The sequence below is a fragment of the Rattus norvegicus genome, chromosome 13 (genome assembly GCF_036323735.1).
Source record: "Rattus norvegicus strain BN/NHsdMcwi chromosome 13, GRCr8, whole genome shotgun sequence".
Classification (NCBI taxonomy): Eukaryota; Metazoa; Chordata; class Mammalia; order Rodentia; family Muridae; genus Rattus; species Rattus norvegicus.
Genome location: NC_086031.1, coordinates 71,570,994 through 71,585,319, shown reverse-complemented (window position 1 = coordinate 71,585,319; position 14,326 = coordinate 71,570,994). Strand labels below are relative to the sequence as shown.

The following is a 14,326-nucleotide window of genomic DNA, read 5'->3' as shown; positions in this document are numbered from 1 at the left end:
TATACATACGTACACACACGTGTGTGTGTGTGTATCCCTTTAAAATTATGTATATATTTTACTAGAAGATTTTTTTATAGGTAAAAAAAGCTATTTTAATGCCTTTTATACACATATGTACAACATGTATGCATGTGCATACATTAAGGAGCTGGGCCATAGTTAGAGAGACTGAGAAGTCCCAAGACACATCCACAGCAAGCCGGAGACCTAGAAGAACTGGCCGTAAGTCCGCTTTGTTCCCACGCCATCGTGTTCTCTCATGGTTCCACAGCAGCACGCTTTGCCAGACATTTGAATCTACCTGGGATTCAGTTGGGTTGTTTCCATGCTTTGATTGCTAGTGTTATATAAGCATGCTCAAACAAACCCTCGCTCGGTACACAGTATTGTGAGTCAAGTGGACTTCTAAGAGCCAGTCTTGAGCACAGAATCTGACCAGAATGTATAAACTCCCAGCAAAACTACATAGCAAAACAATGTTTAGAGCACATTTATTTATAGTTAACCTATGTGCATACTTTGGTATAGTAGCGGTTAGAGTTCTTTTCTTTTCTTTTTTGAGATTATAATATAATTGTATTATTTCCCCTTCCTTTTCCTCCCTCCTATGTACTCCTTCTTATTCTTTCATATTTATGGCCTCTTTTTCCACTAATAGCTGATGTTATATATATATATATATATATATATATATATATATATATATATATAAAAATTATATAATTACATGATATTATGAATAAATTATAAACATAAACGTAGACTGCTCACTCTGTATACTTTTTAAAAGAATTCTTTTGTTATCTTAAATTACAACTTCGTGTGTGTGGGGGGGTGGTATTTATGGGCATGTGCCCACGCTGGTGGTGGGCCGGTGTGCCCCACCCTGGTGGTGGGCCGGTGTGTCAATGTTTTACCTTTAATACCATGTGCTGTGCTCCAGCTCAGGCACTAAATGGCTACAGGATAAAAGGATAAAAGAAGCTGCCTCACCCCCTCCCTTCTAATTTAATATGCTGACTTAGTTTGGAAAACCTTTCTCACACTTCTTAATGTATGCCTTAAGCATTTAGAAACAAACGTAAAGTATAAATAGACGCTTAGCTTAAACAGTCATTGAGCGAGTGAGCAAAGCTTCCTGGGAAGTGGTTGGTGTAGTTGTTCTGACGTGATACTCTGCACATGAAGTAGGTTCACCTAACATCTCCAGCGCTTTCCCCCTTTGCTTCTTGGGTGGTGTGTGAAATTGCTAACCCTGTCATTATGGTTAGCTTCAAGCAATGGGAGTCTGCCCAGAACTCGTTTTCTCACACTTTCAGGGTGTGCTCATGTCCATGTGAACTGCTACCATTGTTTGAAATTCTTGCTACTCTCAGATTTAGAGTTAAGTACAGCTTATATTTTTACCAAGGATAAGTGACATTTTAGTCCTGAACTGAGAATATATTTTATATTTTTGAATAAGCTGATGACATTTATAGATACTAAGTATTCTTAGAAAATCTGAAACACTTCACAATAGGAAGCTATTATTCAACTGGTAGCATCTGCATAAGTCTTCCAAAATCTGAGAAACTCTAAAAGTTTGAACCAGTTAGAGCTGAGCAGGTTCAGCTGACTTAGAAGGCAGCGGTCAACAGTGGAGGTCAGCAACTGCAGGGGATCATCCTTAAAGCTAGTGGTTTAGTATTGCATGGGTATACCACATACTGAAGACTTAGTGTTCTTATTAAGTATGTAAATTCATCTCCTTTTGCCTTACTAAATAATTTACCCAGAAAACATACTTGGTTAGACCTAACGTTGAGGCTCCATATCCCTTGTTTTTATACCGTACTGTTTTATTTGACCTTTAAGCAAGGAGAGCAGTGTGAATTATTCATGGATTCAGGTAAATTACATTTTTTCTTTTGATATTATCTGTTAGAGACTGTGACCAAGAATTCTGAATTAGGTGGAGTGAGGAAGGCTGAAATCAAAAGGCTGGAGTGTGAACATGCACAGCCGAGTGTGAACATGCACAGTCGAGTGTGAACATGCGTGGTTTGAAGGAAAAGTGTCTAAAGAAGGGTCCTGAAGAAAAGAGATTGCAGAACATTGATGGGAAAGGGCTGCATGTCAGTTTTGTCTTAAAGACAGGACTGGTTTCCTGAAGTCATTTTCTTACAGACACTGCTGATGATTCCCAGTACCTGTCCGTCCCTGCTAGTCTACATTTCTCTGCCGCACGGTTGAGACTTGTATAGTCCTGCTGCTTTGGCTCTGCCCAGAGCTCGTCAGAGTTTGTTCATATGTGGCAGGCCGATGTTCCGTGTCATCTCTTTTCTTCATAACGCCTCTTACATTTGTGTGTTTATAGTCTACTTTTTCCTCTTGGTTTTGACTTCCTCTTACTCCTCGGCTTGTCTTCCTTTATTCTGTGGAAACCATCTGATTCTTGAAACCGAATCACAACACAGTAGTTTCTGGAACTTGGATTTTCTTGCTCCTTTTAGTCCTAGCCATACTTTAAGTTTGATCAGAATAGGAGCAAACTTTTAAGTTCCCCTTCACCTGTCCTTTTTTCTCCCTCTTCAGGCTGTCCATCTCAACATTGTAAACTTGGTCAAGTTGTTAGCCCTCTTTAAAATGGTATTGGTAACCATTTGGTGTATTCTTGCCTGGGGAAGCCAGTTTTTCCCTCTCGTTCCTTTGTTGCCTTTAGCAGTTGTTTGTGTAGAGCCGAGGCCTCCTGTGTTCCCCTCTCCCCTTCACTCGCACATGTCTCTTGTGTCCTGGTTTGTATCGGTGGGACATGGAGTGTAGCTTCTGACATATCCTAGGAGACACAATCTCACGGCAAACTCCCTGACCTGCTGGTCCTTTCTGTCCCCTCTTGCACAAGTTCCTTGAGCCTTAGCTTGGAGTTGTGTTGTAGATGTATCCAATGGGACTGGGTTCCACAGCTGCATTTTGATTGGTTGTCGTATTCTGTAATGGTCTCCATCTGTTGCAAAGTTTCCTTGATGCAAGGTGAGGACTAAACCTCTGTGTAGGTTTAAGGACAAATTGGTTATCCAATACCAAATGGTCAGCCCTGGAGACATATATGCAAGTTATATTAAATAGGCTAAACAGGTTGTATTTATGTATAGACATACATGCATCTATGTAATAAAAATTATGAAGAAAGAGGCTGTCAATTTGGACTAGAGTAAGGAGGGGTGTGGAGGGTTTATGGAGGAGAGGAAAGGGAAGTGTATATTTATTTATACTAACAATAAAATAATTAAAAAAAAAGGACTACCTTGGAGGTTCATTGGGTGTACTAAGGATAAGATACTTAGTGCATGGCCTCCTGGTAGAAAGTACCCCATAAATGTTAGCCTCATTCTTGTATATTATATTGTTGTGTCCAATGTATAAGATGTATGACCAGGCTTTGTATGAAAACAGTTGCTTAGCCTTCCTTATACAAGCAGAATGTTGTTAATGAAAAGGCTAGTATTAGGAGTTGTGAACTTCTAGAACTCTTTGGCAAAGCAGGAAAAACATTAGTAATCTTAAACATGGTTAAAATAGTTATTTCTACTCCAAAGTTTTCTCCCAGTTAGTGTAAACTTAAACAAGAAATAGTTTTTCATGTTTTCTTACTATCTGAACTATTGTGTGGTACACTAATCTTTTGAAAATGTATTTGTCATCCCCCACCCCCTGCTCCAGCTGAAAACCAAACTCAAGGCTGTGTGCTTGGAAGGCAAGAGCTCTACCACTGAGCTCTTGCCAGTGATCCCCCAACCCTTGTTCTCCCTCTCTTAAAAAAGTTTTGACTGTAGTTGTGTGTGTGCATGTTTGTGTAGTGGGGAGTGGTATGTGCATGTGTGTGCAGATGACGGTGGCAATGATGATGGTGGCTGCTGGAAGTAGAGGCGTGAGGCTGTTGACGGAGGGTGCTGGGCACCAGTCCTCTGCAAGAGCAGCATGGGCTCCTAACCGCTGAGCTAGGTTTCTAAGTTGGTGACTCTTTTCTCTGAGCACTTTGAAGCCCTTACTTCTTATTGGTGGTGATGTGAAATCTTCAGGATTTTGTTGTTGTCCCTACATAAGTAATTTGCCTTTCAATTCATTTGCATTTAAAAGAATTACTTGCTGGTTTAAAGCAGTACATGAAGAATATGGTTCTTTTTGTTTGTCTTGCTTAAGGGTGGTCCCATCTTATGAGTTCTGGAAATTCTTTAGCCTTTGTCTTCAGCGCTTGCCTTCTTCCATCATCTCCTTGGACCTGCTCTCAGGGTGCTTAGGGTTTACTCTGTCTGTCACTTCTTACATGGTGTCCCCATCTGGGCAGGGCTTTGTTACTTTTCTGTGTGTTTACTTCATGAGTTCCCTCTTGGGTAGAGTTTGGTATGATGCTTCTTATTAATTTTGTCTTAAACTCTTATTTCTCTTTGCCTTCCCTCTTTGAAGGCTAGCGAGTTCAGTCCTTTGTTTGACTGTTATATATTATGTGTTCCTTGCTCAGATTTTGTTTTCACTGTCTGTCTGTATTGTAGAATTACAACTGTTGTGAACTTTATTTTTAAGGCAGGGTCTTACTGTGTAGTCTTGCTGGCCTAGGGCTCTTTATGTAGACCAGGGTGACCTCAAAGTCACAGATATGCCTGGCCATGTGAGCATATTTAATGTGGATTTCTCATGTTGAGGACCTTGGGCCATGATGGTAGTGTAAACTCAGATTCTGTGTACCTGGAATAAGGAAGGGGAGTGGGGTGTCTTCTGACCACAACATTAAACCCAGGCCAGCACAGATGAGTTTACACACCTTCCTCTGCCAAGACACATTTTCCTCCAGAGCATCTTGCCACCGATGGGCCAGGCTTTGACCTCTCTGGCTCTACTTCAGATGGAGATGGGTGGGGATAGGGCTACAAGGAGAGTGTATGCCCCAGTTCTATTTTTATTCTTTAGTGGCCTAGTCTTCTCTCTTCAACTGGGAGTTAGAATTCAGACTCTTATTCTAAGTTTCTCATGAAGCACAGTATGTTTTTAGATTATTTTGTCAACTGTGTTGCTAGAAATGCTCATCACCCACGGTAATTAAATGACTAAATCTTAGCGTCATCTCGTGGGCTTGTGTAAAATTTGAATACCATTTCCGGCACCTTGACTGCTTGTCTGGCTTGTGTATAATCCTGCCCTGTGTGTGGTTGCTTTATTCAGGCGCTCCCTCATTCTTCCAGCAGGAATGTATTAGGTAGATAATTAGGGGGAATATATTACATGCACATGAATGCAAAGATGAAGGATGGTGCTTTTTAATTTTCTTTTTAAAAATGTCATTCTTTAACGTCAAGAAACTAAAAGATGATTAAGGAAAGATAAAATAAACAGTGTGAAAATGCCACTTTGTGTGAGATGTTAGGCAGGGAACCTTTTATAACCCAGATCTCTATCAGAACCTATTCTTGTGAAATTTGTATCACAGTAAATTGAACTTAGTGACCTAAAGAGTAAACACGATCACATAGGCTGTCCCTGAAATGGCGGCCAGAGACGGCTGCCCTTCGTACCGAGCTCTGTCCTAAGCAGCTCAGTGTCACTTACACTGAGCATTTTCATGACAAACCATAAAGACAACATGTTAGAACCGCACGTGCACACGTGCACAGGCTGCTCACACCTCTGGGGTGTCCCTGAGTGGCAGAAAGCATAGCTTTAATTGTTACTTAAAATAAATGTTGAAGGAAAACAAGCTGTCCTTCATGATTTAAATACGGAAGAGCGCTGTCCTAAGGGTTGCTTTCTCTTGCTGAACTGACGCCTCACTGTTGCTGCGTTTCCTTTTGTTATTAGTCTGTGTATATGCCACAGCATGCATGGAGGCTGGAGAACAATTGGTTTCTCTCTTGTCTAATGTGGGTTCCAGGCTTGAACTTCTATATCCAGGCTTGTGTGACTGCTGCCTTTCCATGCTGAGCTATCTCACCTGTGCAGTTTTTTTATTTCTTACTTGTTATGATCCATTTGAATATTTAAAATGTAAGGTTTCTTTTTCCTGAAGCTAACACAATATTTTTAAATTATGGGATATCATTTCACATCAATTCCAGTAAAAGCTGAAAGCAGTTTGCTTGACACCAGATGACCTAACAGTATTTGAGTCAAACTGGAATCATGGGACTTTGATGAAGATAATGCAGATGCTTCTGCTGTAAATAGTCACCATGATGGCAGATCATTCTATGAAAAAGCCACCCATATTTTGATCCGATTCATAGATACTCAACATTTCATTGGTTACTGAGTAGTATACATTTATTATTATATACATGAGCAGGATGAGGCTGACAGTTAATGGTGTTGAAGAATAAAAGCCAACAGTACAAAATGAAAGTTTTCTGATAAACTTCAAACTAAAGTAGACTGTATAACTGCAGCTAGAGGAGAGATGGGGAGGCATCGGAAACCTTGTCGTTATAGACTCAAGTCTGGAGACTTCCCTAGTCAGAGTAACGAGTCAAGAAGTAACAGCATAGTGGGATCTGCAAACCCAGCAATGATGACATCTGAGCCTGGCACTAAGTCTCTGCAAGTCATGTTCCCTAGTGGAAGTCTTACAGTATAGTGTTCCACACAGAGAAGGGTGTATTTGTATACATAGACACAGGAGCTAAAGGAAGTGAAGTTTAGTTACATGCAAAGGCCATAGTAGGTAGCTCTGCACTCCGATCAATTGATAGGGAATCTTTTTGTCAACTTTTATCCCTTATTTGCTTTTTTTTTTCTTTTCTTTTTTTTCGGAGCTGGAGACCGAACCCAGGGCCTTGTGCTCACTAGGCAAGCGCTCTACCACTGAGCTAAATCCCCAACCCCCCTTATTTGCTTATTGAGGGAGAAAAGAAACATCCTTTGTTTGGTATTGGAAGCACCCTGAAAAGATGCTCACTTTAGAGGCTAGCTGGTTGTGTGCAGTTTGAGGATCTAGTTTGTGAACTGAGGCAAGAGTGAGGCAAGAGTCTAAGAGTACACGCTTCAAGGTTTCCTGTCTAAGGACTGATACTGCTTGTTTGAAAGAAAACAGAAGGCAGCCAGAATAAATGTCTTTAGAAGTAGAAAACAGAGTAAGTTGAAATTAGTTGAACTTAATTAAGAAAATGGTTATTGTGATATTTGTAGTCATAAATGAGAACGCTGCTTTATATTCCTTAGGAAAATGAGATAAACTACAATATATATTTGTCTCATTTGATTTGTATTTTTTTATTAGTTTGCCAGGTAATGGATTTAATATAACTTATTCTCATGAAATCTCATGAAATACTTTAATGACAAAAACTGGCAAAACCAGACATGAGGCTAAAGGATTACCATAGATTTGTTGCCAGCCTATGTTCTGTAGTAAGTTAGACACACACACATACACACACACACACACACACACACACACACACAGAGGGGGGTGGGGGAGGAGAGGGGAAAGGGGAGAGGGGAGGAGAGACCAAGCAAAGAAAACCTGATTCAGGTGTATTGATACTTATTCTAACTGTGTATTACCTCTATTCAGTAAATAGTAAATGTAATGTAAAGATTAAGACTAACATTAAGTTATTCTTTTTGCAATTAAATCAAAATATCTTTCTTAACACTAGGGGGCTCCCTAGATTTATGGATTCCTTTTATATGTCACACAGTAGGAAATCATTTGAAAACATTTCACTACAAAATGAGCGTTGTTGCCAGAAAATATCAGAGATCAGCTTGGGCTCTATAGTAAGTTCTAGACCAGTCTGGTCTGCAGAGTAAGGTGCGGTTTCAAAACTACCCCCGTCTACCCCAGGAGTAAAATTGACAGCAGGCAAAGAATACCTGATTGAATTGTATTAATATATAATTCACTATAAACCTGGGTTTTAAAATACTTGTTTAAGATTGGGTCTTACTGAGTAGCCTGGGCTGGCCTGAAACTGGGTAGCCTAGGCTGGTCTTGGGCTTGTGACCTTTGATCTTTGCCTCCCAGGGTCAGGATTACAGGCATGGCTCAATATACCCAGCACAAGCTGTTGTTTTCCATAGCAGGGCAAGTGTTAGCCTCATCCTAGCCATGGTTTGTGAGGGTAACAAAGCCTGTGTGGTGAGATAGTGTGAGCTAGAAGGAAGTTTCATATTTATTTCCATACTGCCTCTGCAGGTGGATCCTAGATCTGATTAATTCAAATGTATTTATTTTAAAAATTGTAGAATGGTGTTTTGTTCCTCAAAAATACTAAGGCAAATCTGAAGAAATGAAGATAATTTAACATGAGCTTAAAAGCTGCTGTCGGCCGTTATAATTTTGTTTGAAACCCCAGGAGCACGATTTGGTTCATCTGAGAGACATTCTTATTTCTTCTGTGTTAGGATTTTCACGCTGCTCACCAGATGTACTCTGATTGCCTGCAGTGTTTACACAGTCTTGTCTTTTTCCTTTCTTTCCTTACATTCACTGAGTTGATAATGAGAAAGTCCACATCCTCATTGCATTGTCGCAGGACAATGTACCATGCGTAAGGCATCTGTGCTCAGTTTTCTTCACTGCAGCTCTGTGAAGGACATACTCACTGTTGCCCACTTTATACATGAGGAAACAGTACAGAAAAGTTATGTCATATGTAGACTTTAAGCAGTCTTGCTTCAGAGCTCATGATTTCTTTGGGAGTTGGAGGGGAGTCTGCACTGGGAATCGAACTTAGATCCTTAGACTTAGATATTGTACTACCAAGCTGTATCCCCAGCCTCCCCTCCCGCCTCTAGTAAGTTGTCTGGTGCCCTTGAGTTTGTGATCATCCTGCCTCAGACTGCTGCCTAGCTGGGATTTCCAGCTTGCATCACTGGGTCCAGCAGTGCCTGAGCTTTGTAGAGAAAGCGTATAATGGACTTGGTAGAGTATCGTGGACAGTTCAGACTAGGTGTATGGTAAATAGTGTAGAATACTCAACTTACAGTTTCTTTTATGGTAAAAATAGGTATTTAAATTTGGAAATGGACTCAAAGTCTGTTAACCCTGTTATTTTATGGAGAAGAAGAAATTATACTGTGTTATGTAGGAAAGCTAACAGTAAGATCTCAAGGGGACTTTCTGATATCAGTAAGGTAGAAAGAAGTAACGGTCTGAATGGAGAGGATGCCTGGCTGGCTAGCATTTTAGATGAGTCATAGTCCTCTGTCCTCACCTGCCTGCTACTGTCCCAGAGGCTGTTCTCTGTGCTCTAGGGGAATAGTGAAGGCATTTTTGTCAGATTGTGAGTATGGTATTTTCTCTTAATTCGTGTTTTCAGTGGGGTGATAGATTGAGGGTATTCAATAAACCTTATTCTGCTACATAAATGAACATGTCTTGACATGTCCTATAATATTTTTAAGTGTTAGCGGTATCTTGGTGGAGAAATGATGGCAAGTCTCTTCTATATTGTTAATTTAGAGGTTGCATCTAAATCTTGAAAACTGAACTGAGGGATGTATTACTTTGTCACATTTTAAATGCTTATTATTTAGTTTAAACTAAAAATACTATGCACTCTGATTCTTTCCCTCATGGCATCACTTAGTAAGTGAAGTAATAATTTTATTTCACTTATGCTGACTATAATAGTGAGTACTGACACCATTGTACTTCTGATCCTTGGAACACACTGGTGTCCCTAGTGTGTCATTGGCATGGTTGTTTTCTTGAATTTAGAGAAAGACACACATCTTAATTTCTTCTTTTTTTTTTTTTTTTCCAACAGGAATGATGTATTTGTGGCCTTGGACATGAAGTAATCAGACCTCTGTTGCTGTTAACATAGGCTCAGGGACTGATGAGGAAAGCATGGACCTAATGAACGGGCAGGCAAGCAGTGTTAATATCGGGGCTACAGTTTCTGAGGTGAGAGGTAGCCTTGTTACAATGTTTCTTACCCTGTTTTCTAAACTTCTAAACGTTACATTTGGTGACATTTAAAAATCACTGTGAGGGAAGGCCTCGTTCACTTCTACAGCTTGTCTTCAGGTACTCTTTCTTAGTCATCAGACAGAATAATAGACTTTATTGTTATGTCTTTGTACCTTGGTCATATCTGTCCCCCTCCCTCTTTTCCCACTTGCTAGTTTCCTTCCCCTTACAAAGAGTGTTCTTTAGCTTTTAACACACACACACACACACACACACACACACACACACACACACACACACACACACATATACTCCCTCCTTCCCTCCCTCCCTAGGTTCTCTATATATGAGAAAGACATGTAGTGGGTTATCTTTCTCCCTCTCATTACCTTCTCTTATTTTCTTCTCCCACCCCACCCCTCCCTCTTGTTGAGACAAGGTTTCTCTCTGTAGCCCTGGCTGTCCTGGAACTTGGTCTAAAGACACTAGTCTTAAATTTGAGATCCACCTGCCTCTGCCTCCCGAGTGCTGGGACTAAAGGTGTGTACCACTACTGCCAAACTCTCCCTTCTATAGATATCTTACTCTCACTTAATAGTCTCCATTCTACTTTCAGGTGCATGTGCATACATGTGTATTTATATTTAAATATAGATTTTTCATAATCCAAGAAGAGCATACAGTATTTGTTTTTCTGAGGACTGTTATTTGTCTGTGTGTATAGTGTATACATATGAATGTACAAAGCTCACATGCGTGTGTGTGTGTGTGTGTGTGTGTGTGTGTGTGTGTGTGTGTGTAGGCTGGAGCAGGACATTGGATGTCTTTTCTACCATCTTTTGCCTTACTACCTTGAGACAATGCTGGTCACTGGGCTGCTGAACTCAGGGCCTCTTAGAGAGCAAGCTCTCTTACCCACAGTGCCATTTCTAAGGGTTTGTCTTTGTTTATTAATTTGTTTTGAAACAGTTTCACTGTATAATCTTGGCTGGCCTAGAAGTCATTTTGTAGAACGGGCTGACCTTGAACTCACAGCACTCTGCTTGTTTCAACCTCCCAAGTGTTAAGACAAAAAGGACATGAGCTATCATGCCTTTTTTAAATAACTAAATTTTGCCATTCAAATGTTAATTGCATCATACAAAGTAGTTTATCTACTTAAGATACTTGAAAATAATTACAATGATTGCTTAAAACTCTTTATTGGGGTTAGTATTAAAAGAAACTGTTTTGGGATACTCTGTTACACAGGTTCCTTCAGGACCTTGACTTAAAACTGTTGGAGCGCAGAACTGTTTGGGAAGCAATAGGAAGAGTTTGCTTTGCTGTTGTAGTTTAGATTTGAAAGGGACGTTAAGACCCAAGTAGGAAATCAGTTCTTGTATTCATGTATTATGATTTTATTTTTCCTTATCATTCTATTTTATTGCTTTGCATACAGATCTCAAGTACTTTCCTTAAAAATTTAGTTTTCCTACTTTTTTAGTTTTTCTTACAGTGGTAGAAGAGAATGCTGTTTAATTCCTCAGTCCCCTGACTGTCTTGATCTTTCATAGTCTTAACCATCAAGTCTGACAGCCCCTTTCCTTAGTCTGTGAGTAGCCAGATAGTTTCATAGCTTCCTTTGCACAGGTAAATTTTTGCTGTTGTTTTGTTTACTTGGGTGGATTTGGACACCACACCCTTTCATCAACAGAGTCTGCCAGCAAGCGCAAAATGATAATCTTATATGATGTAATCACGGAAGTCATACCATCCCTTTTCTGCATATTCCCTTGATTAGACGGGAAGTCCAAGATGTTGCCCACACTAGAGGGCGAAATTTGTTCAAGAATGTTTTGTTTTATTTAAGAATGCCACATCTTATGGAGCCCAGGTTCACTACAAGCTCAGTGCATAGTCAGGTATCTTCCTTTCCAATGCTTGCATTGTAGCCGTGTGCTGTTATGCCTGCTCTGAGTTTTCTGTTTTTCCTGATCAGTTTAATTAAAATTTAATGGTAATTAGTATTCTTGCAGTTTAGGAGCTTTTATGTAGTGTGGGCATGTGTGTATTCCATGTGCGTTCAAATATCCTTGGAGGACAGGTCGTCTGGAGGTGCAGGTGCTGGGATCTGAACTCTATCCACGGAAGAGCAAGGAGCATTTTTTTCCTTTTTTTTTTTATTAGATATATTTCTTTACTTACATTTCAAATGGTATCCCCTTTCCCAGTTTCCTGTCCATAACCTGTATCCCTGCCCCCTCCCCATACTGGTGTTCCCCCATCCACCTCCCTTACCTCCTACCCTACATTCCCCTGCACTGGGGGTCCAACCTTGGCAGGACCAAGGTCTTCCACTTCCACTGGTGCCCCAACAAGGCTATTCTCTGCTACCTATGCAGTTGGAGCCCAGGGTCAGTCCATGCATAGTCTTTGGGTAGTGGTTTAGTCCCTGGAAGCTGGTTGGTTAGCATTGTTGTTCTTATGGGGTTGCAAGCCCCTTCAGCTCTTTGAATCCTTCCTCTAATTCCCCTAAGGAAGAAGCATTTTTAACTACTGATGTATCTCTTCAGCCCCTAATTAATATTCTTTAAAATACAGCTCTTAAACTTCCATGAACTTCTGGTGATTCTTTGTTGCCTGCTGTTTTAGTTGGGGTTCTCTAGAGTTACAGAATGTCTCTATTAAGGGAAATTTTTGGAATGACTTACAGTCTGCAGACCAGCTAACCCAACAATGGACAGCTCTGAATTGGAAAGCTAAGAATCTATTTGCTCAGTCCCAGGAGGGTGGTGTTTGAGCTGGTCTTCTATATAAGCTGGAATCCTGAAGAAGTAGGTTCTAACAGATGTGCTGACAAGTAAGTGCAAGCAGGAGAAGAAGGACAACCCTTCCTTCCTTCTTGTGTAGGCCTGAGCAGAAGGTATGGCCCAGATTAAAGTTGTGTACCACCACACCTGGACCTAAGCTTGTCTTTACTCGGAACTTGCTCTGTCCCAGGCTGGCCTCGAACTCAGAGAACTGCTTACCCCTGTCTCCTGGGATTAAAGACCTGGGCCTAAGCTTTTATGGCCACTATGTCCCAAGATCTAAATCAGAAGTGTGTGTCATTCCATGTTAAGATCCAGGTCAAAAGCCTGTGTCTTCCAGCTGCAGGATCTGGATCACAGTGTGCCTCCGTTTCTGGATTGTAGTTCAGTCCAGATAGTCAGGTTGACAGCCAGGAGCAGCTGTCACACCTGCTAATTAACTTTAGATGCTTTTACAGCCAGTCTTTGATCCAGGACTAGCCTCAGGCTCCTCCTTGGTACCTTGTTAACCTGTTGTGTGTGCACTGGGGCTCTTGCATGTAGGCCAAGAGGCAGTGGTGGCTGTTAGTTAGCCTGTGTCTTCTCTGCTTGTTTATGTTTTCAAACAGAGCCTGTCCTAGTTTGCTTTCCTTTGCTATGATAAACAATTTACGAAGACTAACTTGGAATGAAAAGAGTTCCATTTGGTATATAGTCCATCACTGAGAGAAGAGAAGATAGAAGCTTGAAGCAGAAACTATGGAAGAATGCTGCCAAATGCTGCTTACTGGCTTGCTCCCCTTGGCTTTGCACAGTTTGCTTTTTTAGACAGGCCAAGCCCACCTGTCTAGAGATGGTACCAATCTCAGGGTGCTAGGCCCTCCCCCATAAATCATCAGTCAAGACAGTGCTTCACTGCCATGTCCACATCCAGTATGGATGACAGTCCACATCCCGTATGGCACTTCCTTAATTGAGGTTCCCACTTACAGATGATTCTCACTTTTGTCAAATCAGATAGTAGAAGCTGACCAGTAGGGTCTTTCCCTGAATCCTGAGCTCACTGGCTCAGTCAGACCAGCTGGCCAGGACCCCAGGGACGGGATGACCTAAGCTCAGGTCCTCATGCCAGCCCTCTATATTTTCTTTCTACTAGACTTAATTCCCATTAGTACTGTTTAAAATTTAACATTCTGTTCAGAGAATATCCCTCCTATAGATGTTCTGTAGCCATCTGGTGTTTCCCCCTTCTGTTACAACTTGCCTGTGTCAGTTTTTACACATGGGTTTTTTCTTTCTTCCAGTGTTTCCTTTCTTTAACATAGAAATGAAATTTTGTCTTTCAAGATACATTTCAAATACTGTATTTTAACAAATCCTTTTCCTATAAGCAGATGGGAGTTATTTTTGAAATTGTAACTTAAAAAACAACTTACATTTTCTTATATAAATTTGTTCATAGTTTTTCTTCCATGAGACAGATTGTGTTTAATTGTTATATTATAACCATATTTCTTAAATATCGCATGTGTCTTTGGTTAGTGTATTTGTAACTGTATCCAGAGACACCTGCTATAATTCACTGGAAGCAGTGTACAAATATCAGATAAAACAGATCCTTTTACTTGCATTAAAAAATTGTTTCTTCTAAAAGTAAGTGAAT

At 40.5% G+C, this 14,326-nt stretch overlaps 1 protein-coding gene across 16 annotated transcripts in view; it reads left to right on the top strand.

The window, feature by feature from the left end:
• The window catches only part of Ralgps2 (Ral GEF with PH domain and SH3 binding motif 2), a 179,957-nt gene that overhangs the window by 69,472 nt on the left and 96,159 nt on the right, over positions 1-14,326 (top strand). For all 16 annotated transcript variants that reach the window (XM_039090756.2, XM_063272338.1, XM_039090753.2 and 13 more), the window contains one exon: positions 9,747-9,886. In XM_039090756.2, the coding sequence (XP_038946684.1) occupies positions 9,830-9,886 (57 nt within the window). In that variant the 5' untranslated portion in view covers positions 9,747-9,829. The remainder of the gene's footprint in view (positions 1-9,746; positions 9,887-14,326) is intronic.